Source organism: Oryzias melastigma, linkage group LG15, assembly GCF_002922805.2.
Source record: "Oryzias melastigma strain HK-1 linkage group LG15, ASM292280v2, whole genome shotgun sequence".
In the NCBI taxonomy this organism is placed as follows: domain Eukaryota; kingdom Metazoa; phylum Chordata; class Actinopteri; order Beloniformes; family Adrianichthyidae; genus Oryzias; species Oryzias melastigma.
Genome location: NC_050526.1, coordinates 9923602 through 9945375, shown reverse-complemented (window position 1 = coordinate 9945375; position 21774 = coordinate 9923602). Strand labels below are relative to the sequence as shown.

Sequence of the window (21774 nt, the reverse complement as noted above, 5' to 3'; positions counted from 1 at the left end):
CCCGGGGGGGGGGGGGGGCTCCATCCGCCTCGGCCCTGGAGGAGGACGACAAAGGACGCTCCGCGGCAGCGCCTTTCCTTTTCCGGTAATGATAATTCCGCAGGGGTCCTCTTTCCAGACGGCCGCCGGAGTCCTCCTGCCCCCCACGCCACGTGGAGGCCACCCCCACCGGCCTCACGGCCCCGGGAGGGAGTAAAAGCCCTTGTGCGGGCTCGGCTGCCGGCGCCAGACAACCGTCCGGCGAACCCACGGCACCCCCCATGCCCGGCCCGGGGCCTCGGAACCGCAAACCCCCCTCAGCGCGGCACGGCGGCTTCACCCTGGCCGTCCGGCGCGTGCCCGCCAGGTGCCCGTCCCCCCCCCGCGTTCCTCCTCCGGAGGGCCGGGGAGGGCTCAAAGCCTCCCCGTGACCGGGGAGCGCCCCTCTCCTTTATTGAAACGGGAAATTCGTGAAGGGAGACCCCCTTCTTCGGCACATTACTGCACCCAAATACCACAATCCTATTCACCATTATCCCGTTCGAATCCCCAAATCCACGGCAGTCCAGATTCTATTATGTTAAGTAATTCCATGCCCAGAAAGTCATCACAACACTAGCGGATCTAGCTGGATGTTCCTGTACTGACGTCACACGACCTATGACCTACTTATCGGTGGCTGCCCAAAATCTGAGCGACCGCGCTATCTTTGAACGCTTGAAGAGAGTGCACGGGGCCGCGGGTGACAAAATAATTATACGGGGTTCATTTGTGACATAAATACTAATGTTTTATTGCAGTTTAAGAAAAATCACGATTTTCACCGCACAAGACCTTTAAATGAAGCCTCAATGCAGAACATCGCATCTAAAGTTAACCCTTTAACACCGGAGCTCCAGTTCTTTGATTTACTGTTTTTTTTTTTTTATTGTTAGCTTGCGACTCCTCTCTCCTTCAGAATCTTTTGGAATTTCTGTGTTAATGGTTAAAAAGTTACAGTAAGTTAAAGATTTTGTGTTTAAGCGTCATTGGCGATGCCCCAGGTGTTAAAGGGTTAAAGGGTAACCAAACAGGGAAGTTAGAGGTTGACTCCACCCACAGCCAAAATTTTAAAATCCAGTCAGAGGGGTGGGGATTGGGGGCTGGACTGTTATCATTACTGGAGCTGCAGATTATTATGCAAGACTTCACAGAATTCACAAAATTCAACTGTAAAACCTCGATTCTACCTGTAGGGGGCAGCACACAGACAGTTTTTTTAAAATTATATTTTCAAGGATTAAACAATTTTATTTTAATTTATCCAAAATTTGGCAATGACCAACAGATAGCACTTTTAAAGTCCCATTTATAGAGATCAACAGGCAAAAAAAGTTGATTTAAAGTTTGGGTACCCTTTAAAGACAAATAGGAACAGATACCCTTAAAAATAACATGAACAAACTTTCAATCGAGGAAAACGTGTTCTGTCATCACACTGTAAATAAACATACTAAGATTTACAGATGAAGCTGACATTTTCAGCCTGAAAAACTTAAAAATGCATTTCTGAAGCCGTGAGATTCTCCAGAATCACATTATTCACACACAGAGAACACTGAAGAACCTGATTGAACAAAATGAATAAAAAAATTAGAGCTGTCAGGCGATTAAAATTTTTATCCCGATTAACCGCATTTTGTCCATAGTTAACTCGCGATTAATCGCAAATTAATATGTGTGGTTCGTGGAATTTAACAGTTCTACATTAATTATGAAAACAAGAATGGCAAAATTAATAGTTTTCATCAGAAATACTTTATTTTGTAACATTGTATTGAGATAAACTTTCTTAACAATAAAAGGCTGTAACATAAAATGCCTAACAAAAGCCCAAGTGCAAGTGAAGGGCATTTTAAATTCAAAACTTCAATCAACGTTCAGTAAAATAAAATAAAAAACATCCAAAATGAAATTTCCATAACACTTTCATGTTCATTTTTTGTCAGGACCAAATCTTTTCCTCCTCTGCTGAACTGCAGTAATAAATGAAATAGAGATTTATCATTTCCAATTAACTTTTGTTTTTTAAAACCTTAAAGACTGAGAAAAGCGGGATACTCTGTGGATAGTTTGACAGTCTGTTACTGCCGCCCCGTTCTCTGGCTGCAGCTCGATGCAGCGACGTGTCCAGCGGAGCTCACGCCATGAATATGCCGGCAGACAGACCGCTATGCTGGGGCTGGATCACGCTTAAACCTCCAGAACTTTGGGATATTTTGCATATTTTCGCGTGGCGAAAGAGGGTCGGGCCACACACTCAAAGCTGAGGTTTATCTTTTCATCTACAAATTACTGCCGTTATTTAAACTACATTTAAAACGTCCCCCGGTGAGCTTGCTGTTGGGAACGTCGGGGGTCCGCAGCTCTCGGGATGCGGCGCCGGACGCGAGCTGGTACCACCAGACGTGGTACTGGATGCAGGAGCTCTCCAGGTCCTAGCGCCGGCCGGTTTTAGCTAGCAGCTCGGTGGTTGGAGACCCGCCCGTGATCTAGTGAGAGCAGCCGGTGAGTTAGAGGGTGATGAGGGACGCCTGCGCGCGGTATGGAAAGGCATGTATGAGAAAATCTGCGATTAATGCGTCAAAAAAATTGTCGGCGTCATGCACATGTCAAATTAATGCGTTTTTAACGCGACAAATCTGACAGCCCTAAAAAAACACAACAAGGACACATGGAGAAGGTGAAAAGAAGAAATACATGCAAAGAACTGCAGCCACATTTGACTGGGTACAAGCCAGAGTTCATGATTCAACATAAAGAAAGAGGGTAAAATCGCAGCTCCGTTTAAAAAAAGAAAACACCTGAATTATCTTGAAGAATTTGGGACAGAAATTCTCTGAACTTGTGAAAACAAACAGATAAACTATCGCAAAACCAGGTTTTGAGGTCAGATATTTTCAAACAGATCTAGAAAGCTTTTGTCAAAATATAATAAATGAATTAGAAATGTGAAATAATATCTGTGTATTCTGAATTTAAAAACTATGTTTTCAAATGTCTTTGACAGTTTATTAATGGTTGCTGCATTTGAAGGAAAGAAGTCAACCAGGAATATTTGATGTATCAGGACACGCTGAGGTGAAAATTGAAGATGGTGGAAAATTAGCTGCAGCTGTAATGAGGTGTAAACACACACTTGGCTCCCAGGAGCGTCACGCGGCTTTGCTCCCGCTGTGGATTCTCATACTGGGTAATGAATGAGCTGTTTTACACTTGTTCTGCAGTCGTGTGTTAGTCAGGTGGAGCCCCACTCCTCCAAACATGAATGGACAGAGGAGGTAAATATAGAGGCAAACAGCTGCTTTTACTTTAGCTTTAGATTAAAAAGCATCATCTAAATAATATAATGAAAAGGAAAACATCAAGATTGTTTCCAGCCTGCTGAAGATGCTGCTGCTGTATCTCCCTTCTGCTTTGTTTTCTCTGTCTGCTCCGTCATTTTTCTTCATTTCAGCCCCGACTCTGCCCTCCAGCTGTGATTCCATTTTATGAGCTTCATCTGTTGTGACTAATGAGACACATGTGAGCCTTTACCTGTCAAGTGAGGAACAAGATCACTTTAAAAAACTGGAATGGAAGTGAGACAAATGGAAACAGAAGGGTTATTTCACAGCCAACGAAAACCACCTGCAAAGGCAAGAAAATCCACGTAAGATATCAAAGACAGGATAGGATGTGTTAATGAGCCATTGAACTTAACATGATCAAATAAATATGGAGAAATAGATGAAGGGCAGCAGCAGTAGCTCGTTACATAACATAAAGGACGTTACTTGTGGTGTTCCACAAGGGTCGAACTTGAGCCCCAAATTGTTTCTTTTTTAATGTAAATTTTCCAAGTGTCCATTGTGCTCAAATAAATATAGTTTGCAGATGCTTTTAAAGTGTAAGCAAGTAAGATTAATATTTTCAATTATAGAAAACATGTTTTAGTGATTTTATTTTTTTTTCCTTACTATAAGAATTCTTAGTAAGACCATTTCTAATAACCCATTTGCAGATTTATCCGCTTGTTTAAAGAAAATACACTAAATGCACAGTCTATCATTGATCAAACTGCATACTGCTTGTTTCCGTAAATGCAGACAATGGTAAGACGAGGGGGTGTTTTGACAGATGCAAGAGAAACTTTTAAATGTACAGAAATCAATGTTGATTCTTGGGATACAGAGTTTTTTTACTCTTTTGAAAACTGATCCAGTTGCACTATTAGCTTTGCCGTTGTGAGAGCTAATATGTCTGTGCAATGGACGACATTTCTCTTCTGTACTCTATTTTTCTGATCGTAGTGTATAAATAATACCTAAAAACAATGAGGATGTCACGAATACAAACATAAACCTACATATAATCTGCACCCAGAGAGGACTTCCTGCAATGGTTCAAACGGTTTACAAAGCTGAGCTGCAGTTAACATGGAAGAGGCCGACAGCATTTGGTCGTTGTGGGTCTGTGTGTAAGTTTGTACTTCTGCTTGCGTAGAAGAACTGGCATGGCTCTGCCCTTTTCCTGTGGACAAAGAGCACCACAAGACGAGTGTGTCTACACTGATTTAAGTTTCAATCTTCCAGATTTGTTTTAGTTCTGTTCATTACATTTCAGTACACATATGTAAGTGACTGAATTATTTCTCTTAGGCAGAGTTTGTGCTTTTTCAGATTGTGTTAAAGGAAAGAAATGTTTAAAGCTTTTCTATTCCCGGTTCTTCAAAACCAGCTTTCCTAAACAATCAGTTCCCACAAGCAATGTGGTGCAGAGATAGCAACAGAGTTGCAGGCTTGGTTTCCACCTTGACTGCCCATGTGTTTAAGCAAGACACTGAGCCCAACCCCAGCCAGCAAGGCCAGGTGGGCCCCATATGGATTGAAAGTCGGCAGAAAATGTGGGCCCCAAATGGATTAGTCCATGGTTTCTGTGGTGGCCCCTCCTGTGTTTGCCCACATTGACCTAAGTCGCTACTCAGTGGGTTGGCTTGCTACGCAAGCCAGCCGCCTGGTGGACAGTGGAGCTTTCTAGATTGCTACAGCAGAGCTCGCTAGCTCAATAAAGAGGAGCTCACTAGCTTGAAAGCAGAGCTCACTACAACGGGGTTCAGTACAGCCGATCGCGCTACAGTGGACCTCGCTAGCTCTCTCCAGTGGAGCTCGCTAGCTTGATACAGCAGAGCTTGCTAGTTCACTAGAGTGGACCTCGCTAGCTCGTTACAATAGAACTTGCTAGGTTTATACAGCAGAGCTCGATGCAACAGAGCTCAGTACGGCAGTTCTCGCTAACTCACTGCAGTGGAGCTCGCTAGGTTCCTACAGTAGAGCTTGGTAGCTCGCTTCAGGGGAGCTTGCTAGGTTGCTACAGCAGAACTCGCTAGCTCGATACACTGAGACCCACTAGCTCACTACAACAGATCTCGCTAGCTCTCTTCAGTGGACCTCGCTAGCTCGTTACAGTGGAACTCGCTAGCTCGATACACTGGAACTCGCTAGCTCAATACAGTGGAGCTCGCTACCTTGCTATAGCAGATCTCGCTAGCTTGCTATAGTGGACCTCGCTAGCCTGCAACAGCAGACCTCGCTAGCCAAATACAGTGAACCTTGCTAGCTCGTTACAGCAGAGCTTGCCAGCTTGATACAGCAAAGCTTGCTGTGGTTGAACTTGCTAGCATGCTACGCTATTCACTGGGAGGCTAGGCTGGCTAGCGTAGCCAGCCAACCCACTGAGTGGCCACTTAAGGCAATGAGGCCAACACAGGTGTGGCCACTGCAGAAACTGCAGACAAACCTAATTGGGGTCCACATTTTCTGCCCTCTTTTAAACCCCTTGGCTTTGCTGGCTGGAACAAAACTCCTGGTGTTTATGGGTTGGTACTTTGTGTAATGCAATAGTCCCAAGCAGTGTGAATATGTGCGTTTACAGTAGTATAAGTTTTTTATTATGAATCTTAAATCAGTCTTAAATGAGCGTTATCTGTGTTAGACAGAGATTTTTTCTTTTAGTGTAAGATAAACATTTTTTTTCCCTTTTAACTGTCACACATGCAACAGTTTGTGTTGTGCTTATAGGGTCCAGGAAGTATGTATTTGCATGTATGAACGCACACACACGGCTTCTCCCTGAGAGGAAGAAGAAGCTTTCAGTCTCCACAGGTGAGCAGCTGATCCCCGAGTGTGAGTCGCTCTTAACAGTAGTGTGTGGTTGTGATGTTCCTGTGTAAGCGCAGGTGAGTGTGTGCGTTTGTGTCCGAGGCGTTCACAGTCTCAGTAGGTGAGCTGTTGATCTGAGTTTTCTGAGTTTCCCTCAACCATCTGTGATCCGTGCACACACGCGGCAGGGGCATCACATGACCGCAGCTACCTGCTTGTTGACAGTACACTACACAACGATCTGCCAACATTACTGTAAAGAAAACATAAGGTTTATAGGACTGCATGGATCTGTGTGTGCGTTGGCTGCCATCCCCATCATCACTGCCAAAAAAAACCTCCCGCTCCCTCAGGCGCTTCAGAACACTCAGGTTTCCTGCCACAACAGTGACGTAGTTTCTCTGCTCTCCTTTCTCTGCGGTTGCATGTTTTTCTGTGTCTCTGTTTTGGGCTGGAATGAGAACAGACGCTGTATATTTATTATTTCCACCAGCTACATTTACCAGAAATCCCATGGCAGCTCTGTCTCCATTAGACTGCTGCAGCTGAGGCACCCCAGACCCTAGAGCTACCAGGTGTTTTGCTTCACAAATGATGTATTTGTCCTGCAGGGTAATGGACTTGTGTGTTGCTGCAAGACAATATCGCACAAACTAAAAGATACTTTGGTTCCAAAGTGCAGCTCCATCGCACATCCTTGCCTTGGATTAGAAATGATGAATGCTTGGTCAGAATCGTGCGACGCTGTGAAAGCAGCATGAATGAGGAACCATATGGAGTGCTACTGACACTGTTGAGTCAGCTGAAACCTCTCAGAGCAGAAGCTGTGTGGAAGATCATGTGGAAGTGAAAGAAAAATGCCAGTATCAGTTCAAGTTTAAAAAGTTATGATTACACTTCGTCTCGGGTCTAAATAATGTGTAACTCCTTACGCTCAGTTTTACTAATCAACCCCTTAAACCAGGGGTGTCAAACTCAATCACACAAGGGGCCAAAATCCAAAACATACCTTAGGTCGTGGGCCCAACAGGATAAACATTTATTGAACACTCTAAAACACAATTTTTAAAACATTAAAACTGTAACTTTTTAACATAATTATGAACTAGACTTATAGCATTACCTGCGATAATGCTGGTAATGCTATAAGCTGATTTTGGCCATTAAAGAAGCTAGTGCTGATAGCTGAAGATGCTGAAATTGATAGCTAAAAACTCTGAAGCTAAGAGCCGAAAAAGCTGAAGTTGATAGCCAGCTAAAATATTAGCTTAATGCCAAATTAGCCTTAAAAAACAAACAAACAAACCTAGTTTAGCCAAAACAGCTAGCATGTAGCTGAAAAAAATAGCTAAACTGTAAAAGAGCAAAAAAAAAAGTATAAAAAAGGCCTGTAAAAAAAGCGTCAAAATATTAGTGACAGGGTTGAACATACTTGATAAATGCATGTACAACCCCATTAATTAGTCTAACTCTAAGAAACCTAAAACACTCAAAAAGAAAAAAAAACAAATGAGCCAAAACTGCTAGAAATAGCCAAACTCCAAAATAGCCTGAAAAATTCTTAGTAAATGCCAAAATAGTCCAAAAAGCTATTAGAATATGCATTTTTAAAACTTTAAAACACTTTTAAACATAATTATGAATAATAAAAAGGCAGGAATATTATTCCAGAATAAATCAACTTAAACCTGAAATAACTTTCAATATTTTACTTTACATTATAATACATTTTTTTAAAATTCTAAAATGAAGGATTTTTTCTACGTGAAGAAATTGGTGTTAGTGTTAGTGGTGCTGGAAGAGCAAACTCTTCCTGAAAGGGGCTGTCCTTAATCTGTGACATCAGCACGTTAGGACCCGCTCGTTTTTGTGGGTATGGGAGGAGCTGGTACTAAGAGAGGATTACTCAACCGCACTATCAATAGTGAGGAATGAACAGTATAATACACTTAAAAGCTCAAAAAGTTTGTTTTTCATAGTATAACCCCTTAAAGTCTACCTGGAGGTTTTTGAACGATTTATGAGGTTTATCTTGCCAAAAGATGGTTCCATAAAGATTGCAGACTGTACAAATAAAACCTGAAAAATGACTTTCTTTTAAATCCAGAAATAGTTTTCTTTGCTCAAAATATCTGCCAAAATATATATTTTAAAAAACATGTTTTCATCATGAAATGCATAACAGATCCATTGTCATGGAATAGGTCCAAGTCATGTGTGACTGTTGAAAGGTCAGACTTGACCACAAAAGTGGATAAAGAGATGAAAGGTAAACGCTGGAAGTTGGAGTTGAGTCCGTTTAAATCTAATTCGGAATAATACATGTACTCGAGAAATTAACATGTATAAAGCAGAAAAATGGGATGCTTTATTAAAAATATTGTTAAATACAAGGTTTTAGAGGACACACGCAATAAAAAAAAAATAGTAAGAAATGAAATAATAAACATTGAAACTGTTCAATCCAAAATGTGTAATCTGGATTAGGACACTTCCTTTTGGTAGGCATGGATGAGCAGGTATGCACCGCAGGGAGAAATCTCTCTGAATTATTAACGTTGCCAATTAGATGGGCTGACATTTAGATCAAAAACACTGCCTTTTCTAGAGCTCCTCTTTGCCTCCCCATTCCACTCACACAAGGTGCACTAACAATCCTTTCTGCTCCTTTTAAAAGGGCAACAAAGGTAGAAGCATCTTTAATAAACGGATTTCCACAGTAGAAGGGTCAAACCAAGTCGAACGAGAACAATGAATTGACCGGAAGGATGGACAGTCAAATTTTACGTTTGACATTTGACATAATTGGCAAAAAGTGGCATATCTATCCACTTCTTGGGGGAACATGTCGTGAGTTTATGCGTTTTGGCGACTCAAGTTTATGACCTACCAAAAAGTGTATGTTTCCCTTTCAATCAGATACTAGAAATGAATGATTCCTGATCAATCATGCACACATTTAAGCATGGGTTGGGTCACTATCAAGTGGTATTCTACCACCTCAGTCCTTACCGTGGCGGTGAGTCGGGGTACAGGTTGGTGACATGTGACAGATTCTCTCTTAGCACGTCAAAGTCCAGAGCAGGAGGAAAGTCTTCTAGACAGCTGGACCTCAGTTCCCCTGCTGAACCACCAAAGGAAAAACCATCTGGTCCTGGAGGAAGGGACGGATGAAGACATTTAAGCATCTGTTTTTCATGCATTGGTAACGATGGGTATAATTGAACAGATACCGACCGTAGCTAGCTCGAAGATGTGGGTTTCGGAATCGACTGTCTTTGCGTAGACTTCCGATGATGATGGTTATGCAGGAGAGGAAGAGGACGAGGCCTATAACAATCCCAGCCACCACCAGCGGAGACACCAGGAGAGAGGCCTCCCCTCCTGACTCCCTCTCGCTGTGACAGTCGGGGTACTCCCCATGGCTCTGGTTGGAGCTCACTGCAGGGAGATGGACACAGACGTATGGAGAAGGTCAGGCGTCTTTTGCAAGCATGTATATGAAAGATGCTCATTTTTAATGTCGACAGCTCAAGGATGGTTATGACTGAGCACAGAAATGAGGAATAAAATAGCAGTGACCAGCTGAGAGGCATGGTTTCTAAATCAGGGAGAGGGGGGAGGCTGACCCCTCCTGTCCAGAAAGTGAGGGTGATTCATGAATGAGAGATGTGTTTTGTTTTTATTTTTATTTCTCTCATGAAATCACTACTCATACAGCCAGAAAAATATTAATACAACACATCTTCCTAAGCAAAACTACTCAAAATGCATTTAGCACACATTGTAAATGAAGCGTAGAAAACAAACTAAGTCTTATCATGTTACATCTGAGATGGGGAGGGTTTTATTTCTCTCCTGCAGGATTTCTCACCATTTCCACTATTACCTTGGTGATACAGTCTGCTCAGTCTTGGTTTGCCCATTAACTGTATAAAGAGAACTAGACAGTGATCCCACCCATAGAAAATGCCCTACTGCGGCTCCACCAAAGCCAATCCAGTCGCCATTTTTCTGCGATACGCTGTTAGCTTGTTGGAAGTCCACACCCCTTCCACTGAAAGTAGGTTAGGGAGAATCTGTCAACCAAATGTTCCAGGTGGGAGCCAGCCGCCACCACATGCTTTTAATGAAGCATCTAATGGTCAGTTAATAACTTCAATAATATGCGATGAAGAAAAAAAATCGTGAAAAAATTAGGATTTGCAAGAAGATGTTATACAGTATCAGAGCATATTCTGACAGAATGAACAGAATGACTTAACTTGATCTCTCATAATAAGTCTTTGGGAGTTTGGAACATGAGCAGGGAGGGATCGCTTTGTCCAGTTCTCATAGATAGAAGCTTTGGATAGATATAAGATTTATTGTCACTTGCCTTCATACAGCTTATTGCAGACTAAGTGAAACTGTGTTTCCTGGGACCATGAGAATGAAAAATTAAAACAATAATGTCTTCTTCTTTCAGCTTATCCCATTAGGGGTCACCACAGTGAAACAGCATCCACTGCTTCGCCTTAATAATTCTGGAGAGAGTTTTTACGCTGGATGCCCTTCCTGACGCAACCCTGTATATTGTAAAGACACAGGGGAACCCAGTTAGACAGAAGCATCAAGGGTCCTGAACTAAGGACCAAATCTGGATTATGGACGCCCTGGGGATAGAACCCAGGTTTCCTGTGTAGCAGCCCTACACCCAGTCAACTGAGCCATCCAGCTGGTTAAAACAATAATATAAAAGTGTTAAATAACCTAACATACAAGTAAAACACAAATAAATACAATAAAAGAGCAATAAAAGGTACAAAAGGGAGTGAAGAAGTAGCAACCCCACTCACCCTGACTCTTCCAACCCCCTAACTTTTCCCTTCTTTGCTTTATGCTCCCCTAAAATATGCCACAGTATTTTCTGCCTAGCCAGTCAACAGGTCCAAACATGATACCTGGCTTCAGGGGAGACCAAAGATAGACACAGATCAGGTCAGTTGTTTAGTTGTATAACAACTTGTGGTAAAAAACTGTTGGTAAACCTGGAGGTTCTGCCCTTTAGATTTCTGTATCTTTGGCCTGAACAGTTCAAAAACCCTATGGAGAGGATGTGAAGAGTCCTTGGCTATTGCAAGGGCTTTGTTCCTGCAGCGCCTCTTGAAGAGATCTTGGACAAATAGGGCAGAGTGGTGGACTGCCTAGGTGCAGTGTTGGCACCTTCAGAGTGTCCCTGGACTGCCTGGGGGTCAGTGGTGGGGGCTGCTTTGGACCTGTAAGGACAGTCCCTCTGTCCTTGCAAATGCTGCTGATGACACAGAGTTTCCCCTAGTAACATGAATAAAAGTCTTATCTACAGTATGTCTTTGTGCTCCTACACCTGGTGTTGGGTTGTCCAGGAGGTGAAGGTGTATGGGTTCAGTCTCCAATGGTGGTCATAGCTTCTTCTTTACTGTAGCACCATAGTGCATTCTAGTGAACACACACTCACCTGAACCCAAACTCAGATGTCTGTATTTCTACACAATTCCCCAATAATGTATGGATGTGTATGTGTTGCTTTTATGTATGTGTGAGTTTCCTTGTATATGTATTGTGTTAATCTTAAACTCAACAAAAAAGCTTCAAAAACTTGTTAAAACCACTTATCTTGATTCCTCTTCCTTCTTCCCATTATGTCATTTCTCTTCATCCACTCTCTCCTCCTCAGGTTCCCTGAGGTCTTCTGCCATTTCAGCGTGTGACAGATAATTAGAGCTAGAGCGTACACATCCATTCTTCATCATCATTAGATTACAAACATCCCTGATCTTCTTTATTTATGATATATGTGACACGTCTGTTTGCGCTGCCTGTTTGCTTGACTGCATCGTGTATTATTGACGGTCCCTACGAAGCTACAATGCTGATAAATAAAATAAAGTTATTTGATTTTATCAAGGTTCTAGATAGCCTTTCTTAATGGGACAATGGGGTCCAACTAGTCTGAAGGCAAAGTTGAATGTTTGCTGGAAATTTGGACCATCAAGACAATCAAAGGACCACATTACAAAACGCAACAAAAACTTGTGGATATAATCCAAAATTCATTACAGTTTGTCGCTCTCATGTCACTTGAAGACCAATAATGTTGCAACCAAATAAAAAAGGAAAACTGCATCTTGGTGATGAAGACAATTTAAACATTATCACCACTGTATTGGGGTTTGTGTTAGCTGTGCATGACCGTGTGTGGTGCACAGAAAATATGGTGTGCTGCTTTCAACATCGACTTGTTCCTGACAGTTTTTCCAATGCAATTTTTTTTGTTTGTTCATGATTCACAATAATTTGAATAAATAAATACTCAAAAATGTAGTTTTAAGATCAATTTTCTTCATATGTGTCCTCCATCATAAGAAAAATTCATCAGATATCTTGTTTCTGTGTTAATCTGCTAAGATGTTCTGAATCTTTCCAGAATTTGTACTTTAAGGGCAGAGGGTTATGGGGTGGATTTTCTATTTTTAACAAATTGAAAGATTTGAAGTGTACGCGACGGTTAGAAAATAGGGCAGCTTATTTGCTCTGATTTAATTTTGGCTTTTTAGATTTACAAATTCCAGACAAAGAAGCACCACAAATAATATATATATATATTTTTTGTTTGTTTTTCTCACTGCTGTCATACACTTCCTATGACTACATTTATTGCATTGAGATAATCCTACGTGGAAAAAAGCACGTCTTTTATTTTGAAATTAATAATAACATTATAAAAAAATCAGTGTCTTATTTTAAAAGGGTAAAGTCAGACTTTGTGGATCCTGCTGGGTTGCTGTCAGGGAGAAATGGACCTGAATGGCTCTTTAAAGTCATAGAAATGTGATTTACATAGAGAAATATCAATTTCTGTGCAGCAATTCGTTAATCCAACAAGGAGACCTTTTTTTTTTTTAAATCACTGGTTGTATTTATATTAAAAAATGTGTGCAGCAATTCATTTTTTGGTGAACTGAACAACACTTTTTTTTTTTTTAAATCACTGGTGGTTTGTAAAAAAAACCAGAGCTGAATTGCCCATTAGTGGTCATTTTAAAGTGAAGTCCACCAGACTGACTCAGAAGTCCACGCTACTCTCTTCTCATTGTGGTATAGACTCATGCTCCCTCCCCTCATATCATCCTCCCATTTCGTTCCTCACTTCTTTTCTCCTACTAGAAATGTTTCTAATCTAAATGTCTTTAGTAATCTGATTACATACAGATTTGCTCAAGAAGTTAAATGTCTTCCCACTGAAAGCTCTCAGCCTGACCTCTTCCTTTTCTTTCTCATAACAAGATTTTCTGTAAATTTCATGTCTACACTCGTCCTCAAATTCATTTTTCCTTTGCTATTCTTAGAAAGAACTCATTCAGAACGTGTCTTTACGTGTAATTGTAACGATTCAACTTCACAGGAACCTCTCCATCTAAATGCAGCCTTCGAAACGGTAGACCAGGCAATTCTATTATACTGACATGGTGCTGGAATAACCGGTAAACTGTTTAACAGCTTTAAATATTATCTCACCAAAGGAGATTTTACTATACATCTACAGATTGACTGATGAAGTGTCTTAAGGTTCTGTCCTGGGTTCAACTTTTACAGAAGTTATGGATATCATAAAGAATCGTGTTAAAAAATGCTGATGAGAAGCATTTTAATTGCATTACAGCTATAAGGATGTGAAGAGGATTTATTAAAATCAGGACAAAACGTTGGTATTCCGATCATCTTTTGGATTTATTGTAAAATAGTTCCCAGTGCTCTTTTCATTCTGATTATACAGCTTTAAGGCGACATCAAAAAACCTGTCTCGTTTTCTAGGACATATTTTCTGCAGAGCAGCAGTAAAGTTCTGTCGAAACACGCCTGTGGGTTGTGAGCAGGACTGCATGCACAAAGCAAGCCCATCCCCACTTCCCGTCATCCATCTGTTTACACACTCCCCAGCTAGCTTACAGCCCCTCAAACCCCCAAATCAACATGGCGAACAATATCAGAGCGATCCAGCTGTACAGTTTTGAGTCACATTCCAGCTCAGACGAGGAAAACCGGGACGTAAATGGATGTATTTGTCTGAAAGTGGATGCATCAGTAAAGATTGGAGCAGGGAGCTGTGGCTCGCCCAGCATATTTTCTACAGTACAAAGACGATGTAAGGTCTCCAAATTATATTTTTTGTCCTGATTTACAACAATTGGATTAAAACAATTACTTAAAAATGCAATTTTATTCTAGTTTTTGTTCATATTTGTCCTCCATCTTCTGAAAATAAAGTCTATCCCTGCAGTTAAAACCTTTTACTTTCTATGTGTTCACAGTTCCTCAAGTCAAAACAAAAACTTTTTCCCACAAGGTAAGAGCAGAATAGAATACAAAAGAATATCCTTATTTCTTTGGTCTTTTTTCACAAAAAGAAATCGCAAAATGTTTTACAAAAGATGGCATGAAATCAAGCTAGAATACAGATATGTGGTAAAATCCAGTGTAAACAAGATCTACTAAAGTCAAAAGTAAACTTCAAACATAATAAAGCAAGAACTAAAAATCAATTAAAAGCTCTCCTGAACAATAATGTCTTGATCTGGGATTTAAATCCCTCAACCTGACAATGGGAGGGAGTTCCAAAGACGAGGAGCAACGGCAGACAGCAGAGTGAGGTGTGTCAGTCTTTTTTACAGGTTTACCCTCAACAGATAATGCAGCAGAATTAACCACCTGTTCAGAGAACTTGAGAGAATTACCAAAAAATGACAAAAAGAATGATTTAAACTGTTGCTTCTTCACTTTAAAGCTGTACTGGGGGGTCACAAACTTCATAAGGAGTTATTTGTATGATCAGACTTCCTCCTGAGACTCTTGTGGATGGAGAGTTCTCTCCACGCTGCTGCTGCTGCTGCTGCTGTGTAGGGGACGGCATCTGGTGATGTATAATGAAACAGCAACAAAGGTAATTCCTTTTGACAGCTTGTCACTAAAGTTTATTGTTGAACTTGTGCCCACCTCCAGCATAGCGTACAGCTGGATCACAGAAAAGCCATTTCCTGATCTGTGGTTGACACCCCCGAACTCAGCAGCAGCAGCCTGAGGCGTATGTGGTTTTAAAGGAAGGCTCAAACCTACCTTTAAAATCTGGATATTAGTTGAAATTTATATTTATTAATTAATTGTTTTCCTTTTTTATTTTTGATAAAAACAATCCCTCGTGGCCAACTGTTTTCTGTCTGTTTATTTTAGTTTTTTACCTTTCTGTTGAGGTCTAATTGGACATACGACATCCCTTTGGGTTGACATAGAAAGTTCATTGTGTAAATGTCCTTTACCAACTTTACTTTTCCTTAAATGAGCTAAATCTGACTTCCGGTTATGGCGGAGTGCTAAACAGTCGCTGTTAACGTGGCTCTTCACTAGTCAACTGAAAAAACACTGATATCGACATTAGCGATTTGGGGAGGGAAATATTAAACAACATGCCTCTAAAAAACAACAGAACTGGATCTCAACCGTCCAAAGCTGCACAAAAAACAACTTTGGATGAAGGCGCTAGCATGGCTGCAGCAAGAGCTAGCTCCCCTGTGAGCTCGAAGCAGGAAGCTGCCAACAACCCAACAAATGGAGACATTCTTAGTGCAATTCGCGCTCTAAGGGAGGATTCCGCTAAACAATCAGCTGGTGTGATGGAGGCTATCAACAATATTAAAGAGTCAAACAGTTGGAGGACAAAGTGGGAATATTAACCAGCAAAATTCAGGACCAGGAGGATCGAGCCAGACGATCCAACCTTAGAATCATCGGTATGCCTGAGAAAGCCGAAAGATCGGATCTGTGCGGCTTCCTGGAAAACTGGCTTCCCAACGTGCTGGGAGATACCCTCACTCCCAGCCCTGTTATCGAAAGAGCGCACCGTGTTGGCCCGGTGGATCCGGGCCGCTCCTCCGCCCATAGAACCATCATCATGAAACTCCTAAACTGCAAAGACCGTGAAAAAATACTGACAGCAGCGAAGAAACTGAGAGATGTGCGGTTCGAGCACCACCGGATCAGTTTCTACCCGGATCTTTCTGCAGAGACCCGTCAGCGCCAGCGGCAGTTTGATGGAGTGAAGGCTCAGTTCCGCGCCCTGAATGTCCGCTATGGGATGCTGTACCCGGCACACCTGGTGATCACGCACAACGATCAGCGTTTGATCTTTAAGTCTGTGGATGAGGCAAAAGACTATCTTCGGCGGATGAAGGCAGACTCGAGTAAAGCTCCAAGCTCTAACAACTGAATGGAAAACTCTGCCACTGTTGGTAATGTGAGTTTGGACAAAACTGCTTTAAGAATAGGACTGAATAGGAGAGGGGAGAGCAGCGCGCACACTCTTCCATGCGCTTCTAAATATGTTTCCTTTGTTTATAGATACTCAGTTAATTTTATATGATTCCCCAGTATTATAGCAGGTAGAGATGTAGTCGATGTTCTTTCTCTCATTTTTCTTAACTAGTGCACAACGAAGTATGTATCAGGTTTCATGGAACATAGCTCCTCCTCTGGTGGATCTAGTGTTCTGCATAACCGGAGTTTACATCTGGGGGGGTTGTTTGATGCGCCTTGTTCTGAGAAACGCATGCGGGGGTTCTTTAAGGGATTTTTTAATTCTCAGTATATTTTTCGAATTGTTGTTGGTTGCTATTTTTATTCGTTTTATGTTTGGTTTATGTCTCCCTATCACCATAAGGTTTAGAAACATCCAATCCCATGGCCAATAGCTCTGAACTAAGAATTACTAGCTGGAATGTAAGAGGACTAAACAAATTAATAAAACTTAAACAAGTACTTAACAGAATTAAAGAAATAAAATCCAACATAGTTTTTATACAAGAAACTCACCTGACAAATGCTGATGTTAAAAATGTAACAAAGAGGTGGCCAGGACAGGTTTACTCATCTTGCTTTGCTTTGCATGCTAGGGGTGTTATGATATTAATTCACAGAACAATCCCCTTTCAGTTAAACAACGAACAACTTGATCCACTTGGAAGGTACATTATACTTAATGGCAACATCCTATCAACCCAGTTCACCTTTGTGTGCTTGTATGGCCCCAACAGCGATGATTCCTCATTCTTCCAAAATTTGTTCCTTTCAGTATCATCTTACTCTGGTCATTATATTGTTGCTGGGGATTTTAACTGTGTTTTGTAGCCAGCTCTGGATCGTTCCACTAGTACAGATACCTCCCATCAACAAACTAGGAGCGTAATTAAGAAATTCACTCATGACTTGAATTTAATAGATATTTGGAGGCATCTCAATCCCAGTAAAAGAGAATATTCTTGCTTTTCAACAACTCATAAAACATATTCTAGAATCGATTACTTTCTTATCTCAAGAAACTTAACATCTCAAACCAAAAGGTGTTGGTATGACAATATTTTACTGTCTGATCATGCCCCAATATCGCTAGAGCTGCCGGTGTCAGGTCTAACCTCTCCTCCAAAAAGATTTCGTTTTCAATCCAGTTGGCTGCAACAACCTGATTTCGTAAAATTTATTGATGAAAAAATAGATGAATATTTTGCCTTAAATACAAATGAAACCAATGCATCAATAAGATGGGAGGCATTTAAAGCCTTCATAAGAGGTCAAGTAATGAGCTTTAATAAATACAAATCCAAAACATTTTACCTCAAACTTAATAGTACAGAAAGAAAAATTTTGGAAATTGAACAACATCTGTATCATAACGACAATCCAGAAAAATATAAGGAACTTATTCAATTAAAAGCGCAATACAATGAGTTGACAACAAACAAAATCGCAGCAAATTTGATGTGGGTAAAACAGTCTTATTATGACCAAGGCGAGAAAGCTGGCAAACTGCTAGCATGGAGAACTAAAAAAATTCAATCAGACAGAGCTATTAACATTATACAACTGGATGATGGAAAAGAGCTTAACGACCCAATTGAAATTAACAGCGCCTTCCGAAAATATTATGAAGATCTATACAAATCTGACAACCCTGAGATCCAACATCAGTTTTTGGATAATTTGAAAATGCCTACCTTAACTGAGGAAGAAAAGGTTGGTTTGGAAAGAAACATAACTATGGAGGAACTGCTGGAAGCTCTGAAAGAAATGAGTAGCGGTAAAGCTCCTGGTCCAGATGGTCTGCCTATAGAACTATACAAAAAGTTTGCTGTGAAACTGCTACCACACCTTCTTGCAACCCTACAGGAGTCATATGAGACAGGAGTGTTGCCTCCATCCTTAAGATCTGCGGTTATTACTCTCCTGTTGAAACCAGGTAAACCGCCCAATGAAAGAACATCATACCGTCCCATATCCCTAATGTCATGTGATACCAAAATTCTGTGTAAAGCAATGGCCAAAAGAATTGAGAAGCTGATTCCACATTTGATTCACCTAGATCAAAATGGGTTTGTTCAGGGCAGGCAAGCGTTCCACAATATACGCAGACTGCTGAACATAATTTTTGCAAAAAACAATGCAGAAGGACATGCACTCCTGTCACTAGACGCGGAAAAAGCTTTTGACAGGGTAGAATGGGAGTATCTTTTTGAAGTCCTTAAAAGATTTGGTTTTGGGGAAAGATATATGAAGTGGATTAGATTATTGTACACAAACCCTGTGGCAGAAGTTCTAACCAATAACTATGTTTCAAAACCCTTTAAACTATGTAGATCCACTCGTCAAGGCTGTCCGCTGTCCCCATTATTATTTTTATTCGCTATTGAACCCCTGGCTATCGCAATACGTCAGTCACCAGAAATAACAGGCATAACAATAGGGAGAGAGGAACATCGTCTGGCACTCTTTGCAGATGACATAGTTTTGTTCTTGACAGACTTAAACACCTCAATAGAGTCCCTTAATAAACTCCTTCACACATTTGGACGGTTTTCTGGCTACAAAATAAACAATAGTAAGAGCGCCCTATTATTGTTGAATGAAGCTGAGAGAAAAGGCTCGACCATCCCCACACAATTTACTCACACTCCAGAAGGATTCACTTATCTTGGAATTAAAATTACACCCAATTGGGAAGATATAGTAGCAAAAAACTATGAACCTCTGATGAAAGAGGTGGAGGAATTACTTGATAGATGGAGACCAATGCCTGTTTCAATGATAGGACGCATTAATATTATCAAAATGTCAATCCTACCCAAATTTCTTTATCTGTTTCAATCAATCCCTCTATCTCTGCCAGCTTCCTTTTTTACTACACTAAGAAAATTTTTTTCTAACTTTATTTGGAACAGCAGACGCCCTAGACTGCGTCTTTCTCTACTCTACCTACCCTATGACAGGGGTGGACTTAAAGTGCCAAACATGAAGTTTTACTATTGGGCAACCCAGCTTAGGATGGCAATGTTTTATTTTTCTACAAAAGAGGTGCCAGCTTGGGTGGGGATGGAGAATGATAAAATTGGGCTTCCTTTGTACCAATACATCTATTCATCCCAAATTAAAACACTTAAAAAGCAAACACAAAACCCTTTCCTTAAGAACACAATACTAATCTGGCATGAAGCACATACTTTTTTAGACCAGACTATCTCACTTTCAAAATTTTCACCTATTTGGGGGAACAATAATTTTGTACCAGGTAGAAATGACATGGGATTTAAACACTGGATGGACAGGAGGTTAACTAAGATAGGAGATCTATATGATGCGGGTAGTATGATGTCGTTCCAGCACTTGGCAGAAAAATATAATCTTCCCAGAAAATATTTTTTTAAATACCTACAAATTAGAAGTTTCATATTCTCGCAGGTTAAAACTGAAATGGAGCTCTCCCTGTCTACTATTGAGCACTATACTGTGAACAATTTATATAGCAAGGGTCAGCTATCTGGATTTTATAATATTCTTTTGGCAGGTTCTAAAGAAAGTTCTAACTCCTTTCTATCCGCATGGAAGAGAGATCTGAAATCTGAAATTTGTATTGAAGACTGGAACAAGTCTTGTCTTTTGGCTCAAACTCAAACAATAGCCACAAGGAACAGATTGTTACAGTACAAATGGCTGTTTAGGACTTATATTACGCCTGTAAAGTTGCACCATTTTAATCCTGACATACCAGACACTTGTATTAAATGTAACACAGAAAAGGGGACTCTGCTTCATTGTTTATGGGATTGTGAAAAGCTCCAAATATTTTGGACAGAACTCCTCCACTTAATATCCAAGTTGACATCATGTGTTATCCCTTTGGATCCCAAACTATGCGTGCTACATATGTATCCTAAAGATTTAAAAATAAATTCAAAAAAATATAAATTAATAGATTTTTCGCTGCTACAGGCTAAAAGGGTCATAGCTCTGAACTGGAGGAATGTCCAGAGGCCAACCACTAACCAGTGGTTGAAAGAAATGTCCAACTCTTTGGCCCTAGAAAAATTAACATATATTGTGAGGGATAAGGTTGCAGATTTTCATGAAATCTGGACTCCATTTACTACCTTTTTGAATGATCAGTCTCTAAAGCTTAGTGACCAAACAATAGCTGACTAAACTGCATCTGCTGTAAGTAAAGGTGATCTTGTGTTCCAGCTGAGGGAAGAAAGGAAAGCTGGATGGGAAATGAGGAAAAGGTCAAAGGGATGACTATATTTCGTTTTCTTTATTTTCTTTGCCTACTACATCTTTACTATTAGTTAAATTCTGTATAATGTGTTTTTAATTTTATTTTTAATTTTTATATATTTTTTTTATTGTTATTTTATTTATTTTTTAAATGTATTTAATTACTTATTTATTTATTTTCTTAATTTATTTATATTTGTAAAGTATGTATAAGTAATTATTTTAATTATATATTTTATGTACAATTTACTTATATGCTGAGATTTGGGTGTGTTGGGTATACTTGTGTGGGAGGGAGGTGTTTGTGTTGTAAAGAGTGCAAAATCAATAAAAAGTATTTGATAAAAAAAATGAGCTAAATCTGTGAAATCTATCTGCATCAATCCTAACACAACAGCTCCAGCATGGCAAGCCAAAAGAAAACTGGAGGGCAGATCTCTCATGACATCTATCACTTTATGCAATAAACTGGATTTCAGACCTGGAATGACGGATCATTGGATTCATACTATCCATAATGTAAGACTTGTTTGAGGGACCCACTATGATGAAATTTAGTCAGCTGATTACTTTAGTCAGCTGATTATCGCAGGTAATGCTATATATCTAGTTCAAAATTATGTTAAAAAGTTACAGTTTTAAAGTTATAAAAATGTAGTTATAGAGTGTTCAATAAATGTTTATCCTGTTCGGCCCACGACCTAAGGTGTGATTTGGATTTTGGCCCCTTGTGCGATTGAGTTTCACACCTCTGTCCTATGGTGACGTCCTCTGTAATCATGAACAGGTCAGTAGCTGGTGTGAACAGATCGCAAAAATATCCTTTTTCAGCATTAAGCCAGTTTCTTAGTTTGTTTTTTTGTTTCTTTTTTTTTTCTCCTCCACATCCAGAGGAGCCAGTTGAGGTGGCTCGGGCATCTGGTCCGGATGCCTCCTGGACGCCTCCCTGGAGAGGTGTTCCGGGCATGTCCCACTGGGTGGAGGCCCCGGGGAAGACCCAGGACAC

The 21774-nt window shown here is 40.5% G+C and overlaps 1 protein-coding gene across 1 annotated transcript in view; it reads right to left on the bottom strand.

Annotated features, from left to right (window-relative positions):
- bean1 (brain expressed, associated with NEDD4, 1) overlaps nt 1-21774 on the bottom strand; it is a 64589-nt gene that overhangs the window by 5227 nt on the left and 37588 nt on the right. The window contains exons 3-4 of the mRNA XM_024298004.2: nt 9396-9599; nt 9171-9312 (exon numbers count right to left, since the gene is read on the bottom strand). Coding sequence (XP_024153772.1) covers nt 9171-9312; nt 9396-9599 — 346 coding nt within the window. The remainder of the gene's footprint in view (nt 1-9170; nt 9313-9395; nt 9600-21774) is intronic.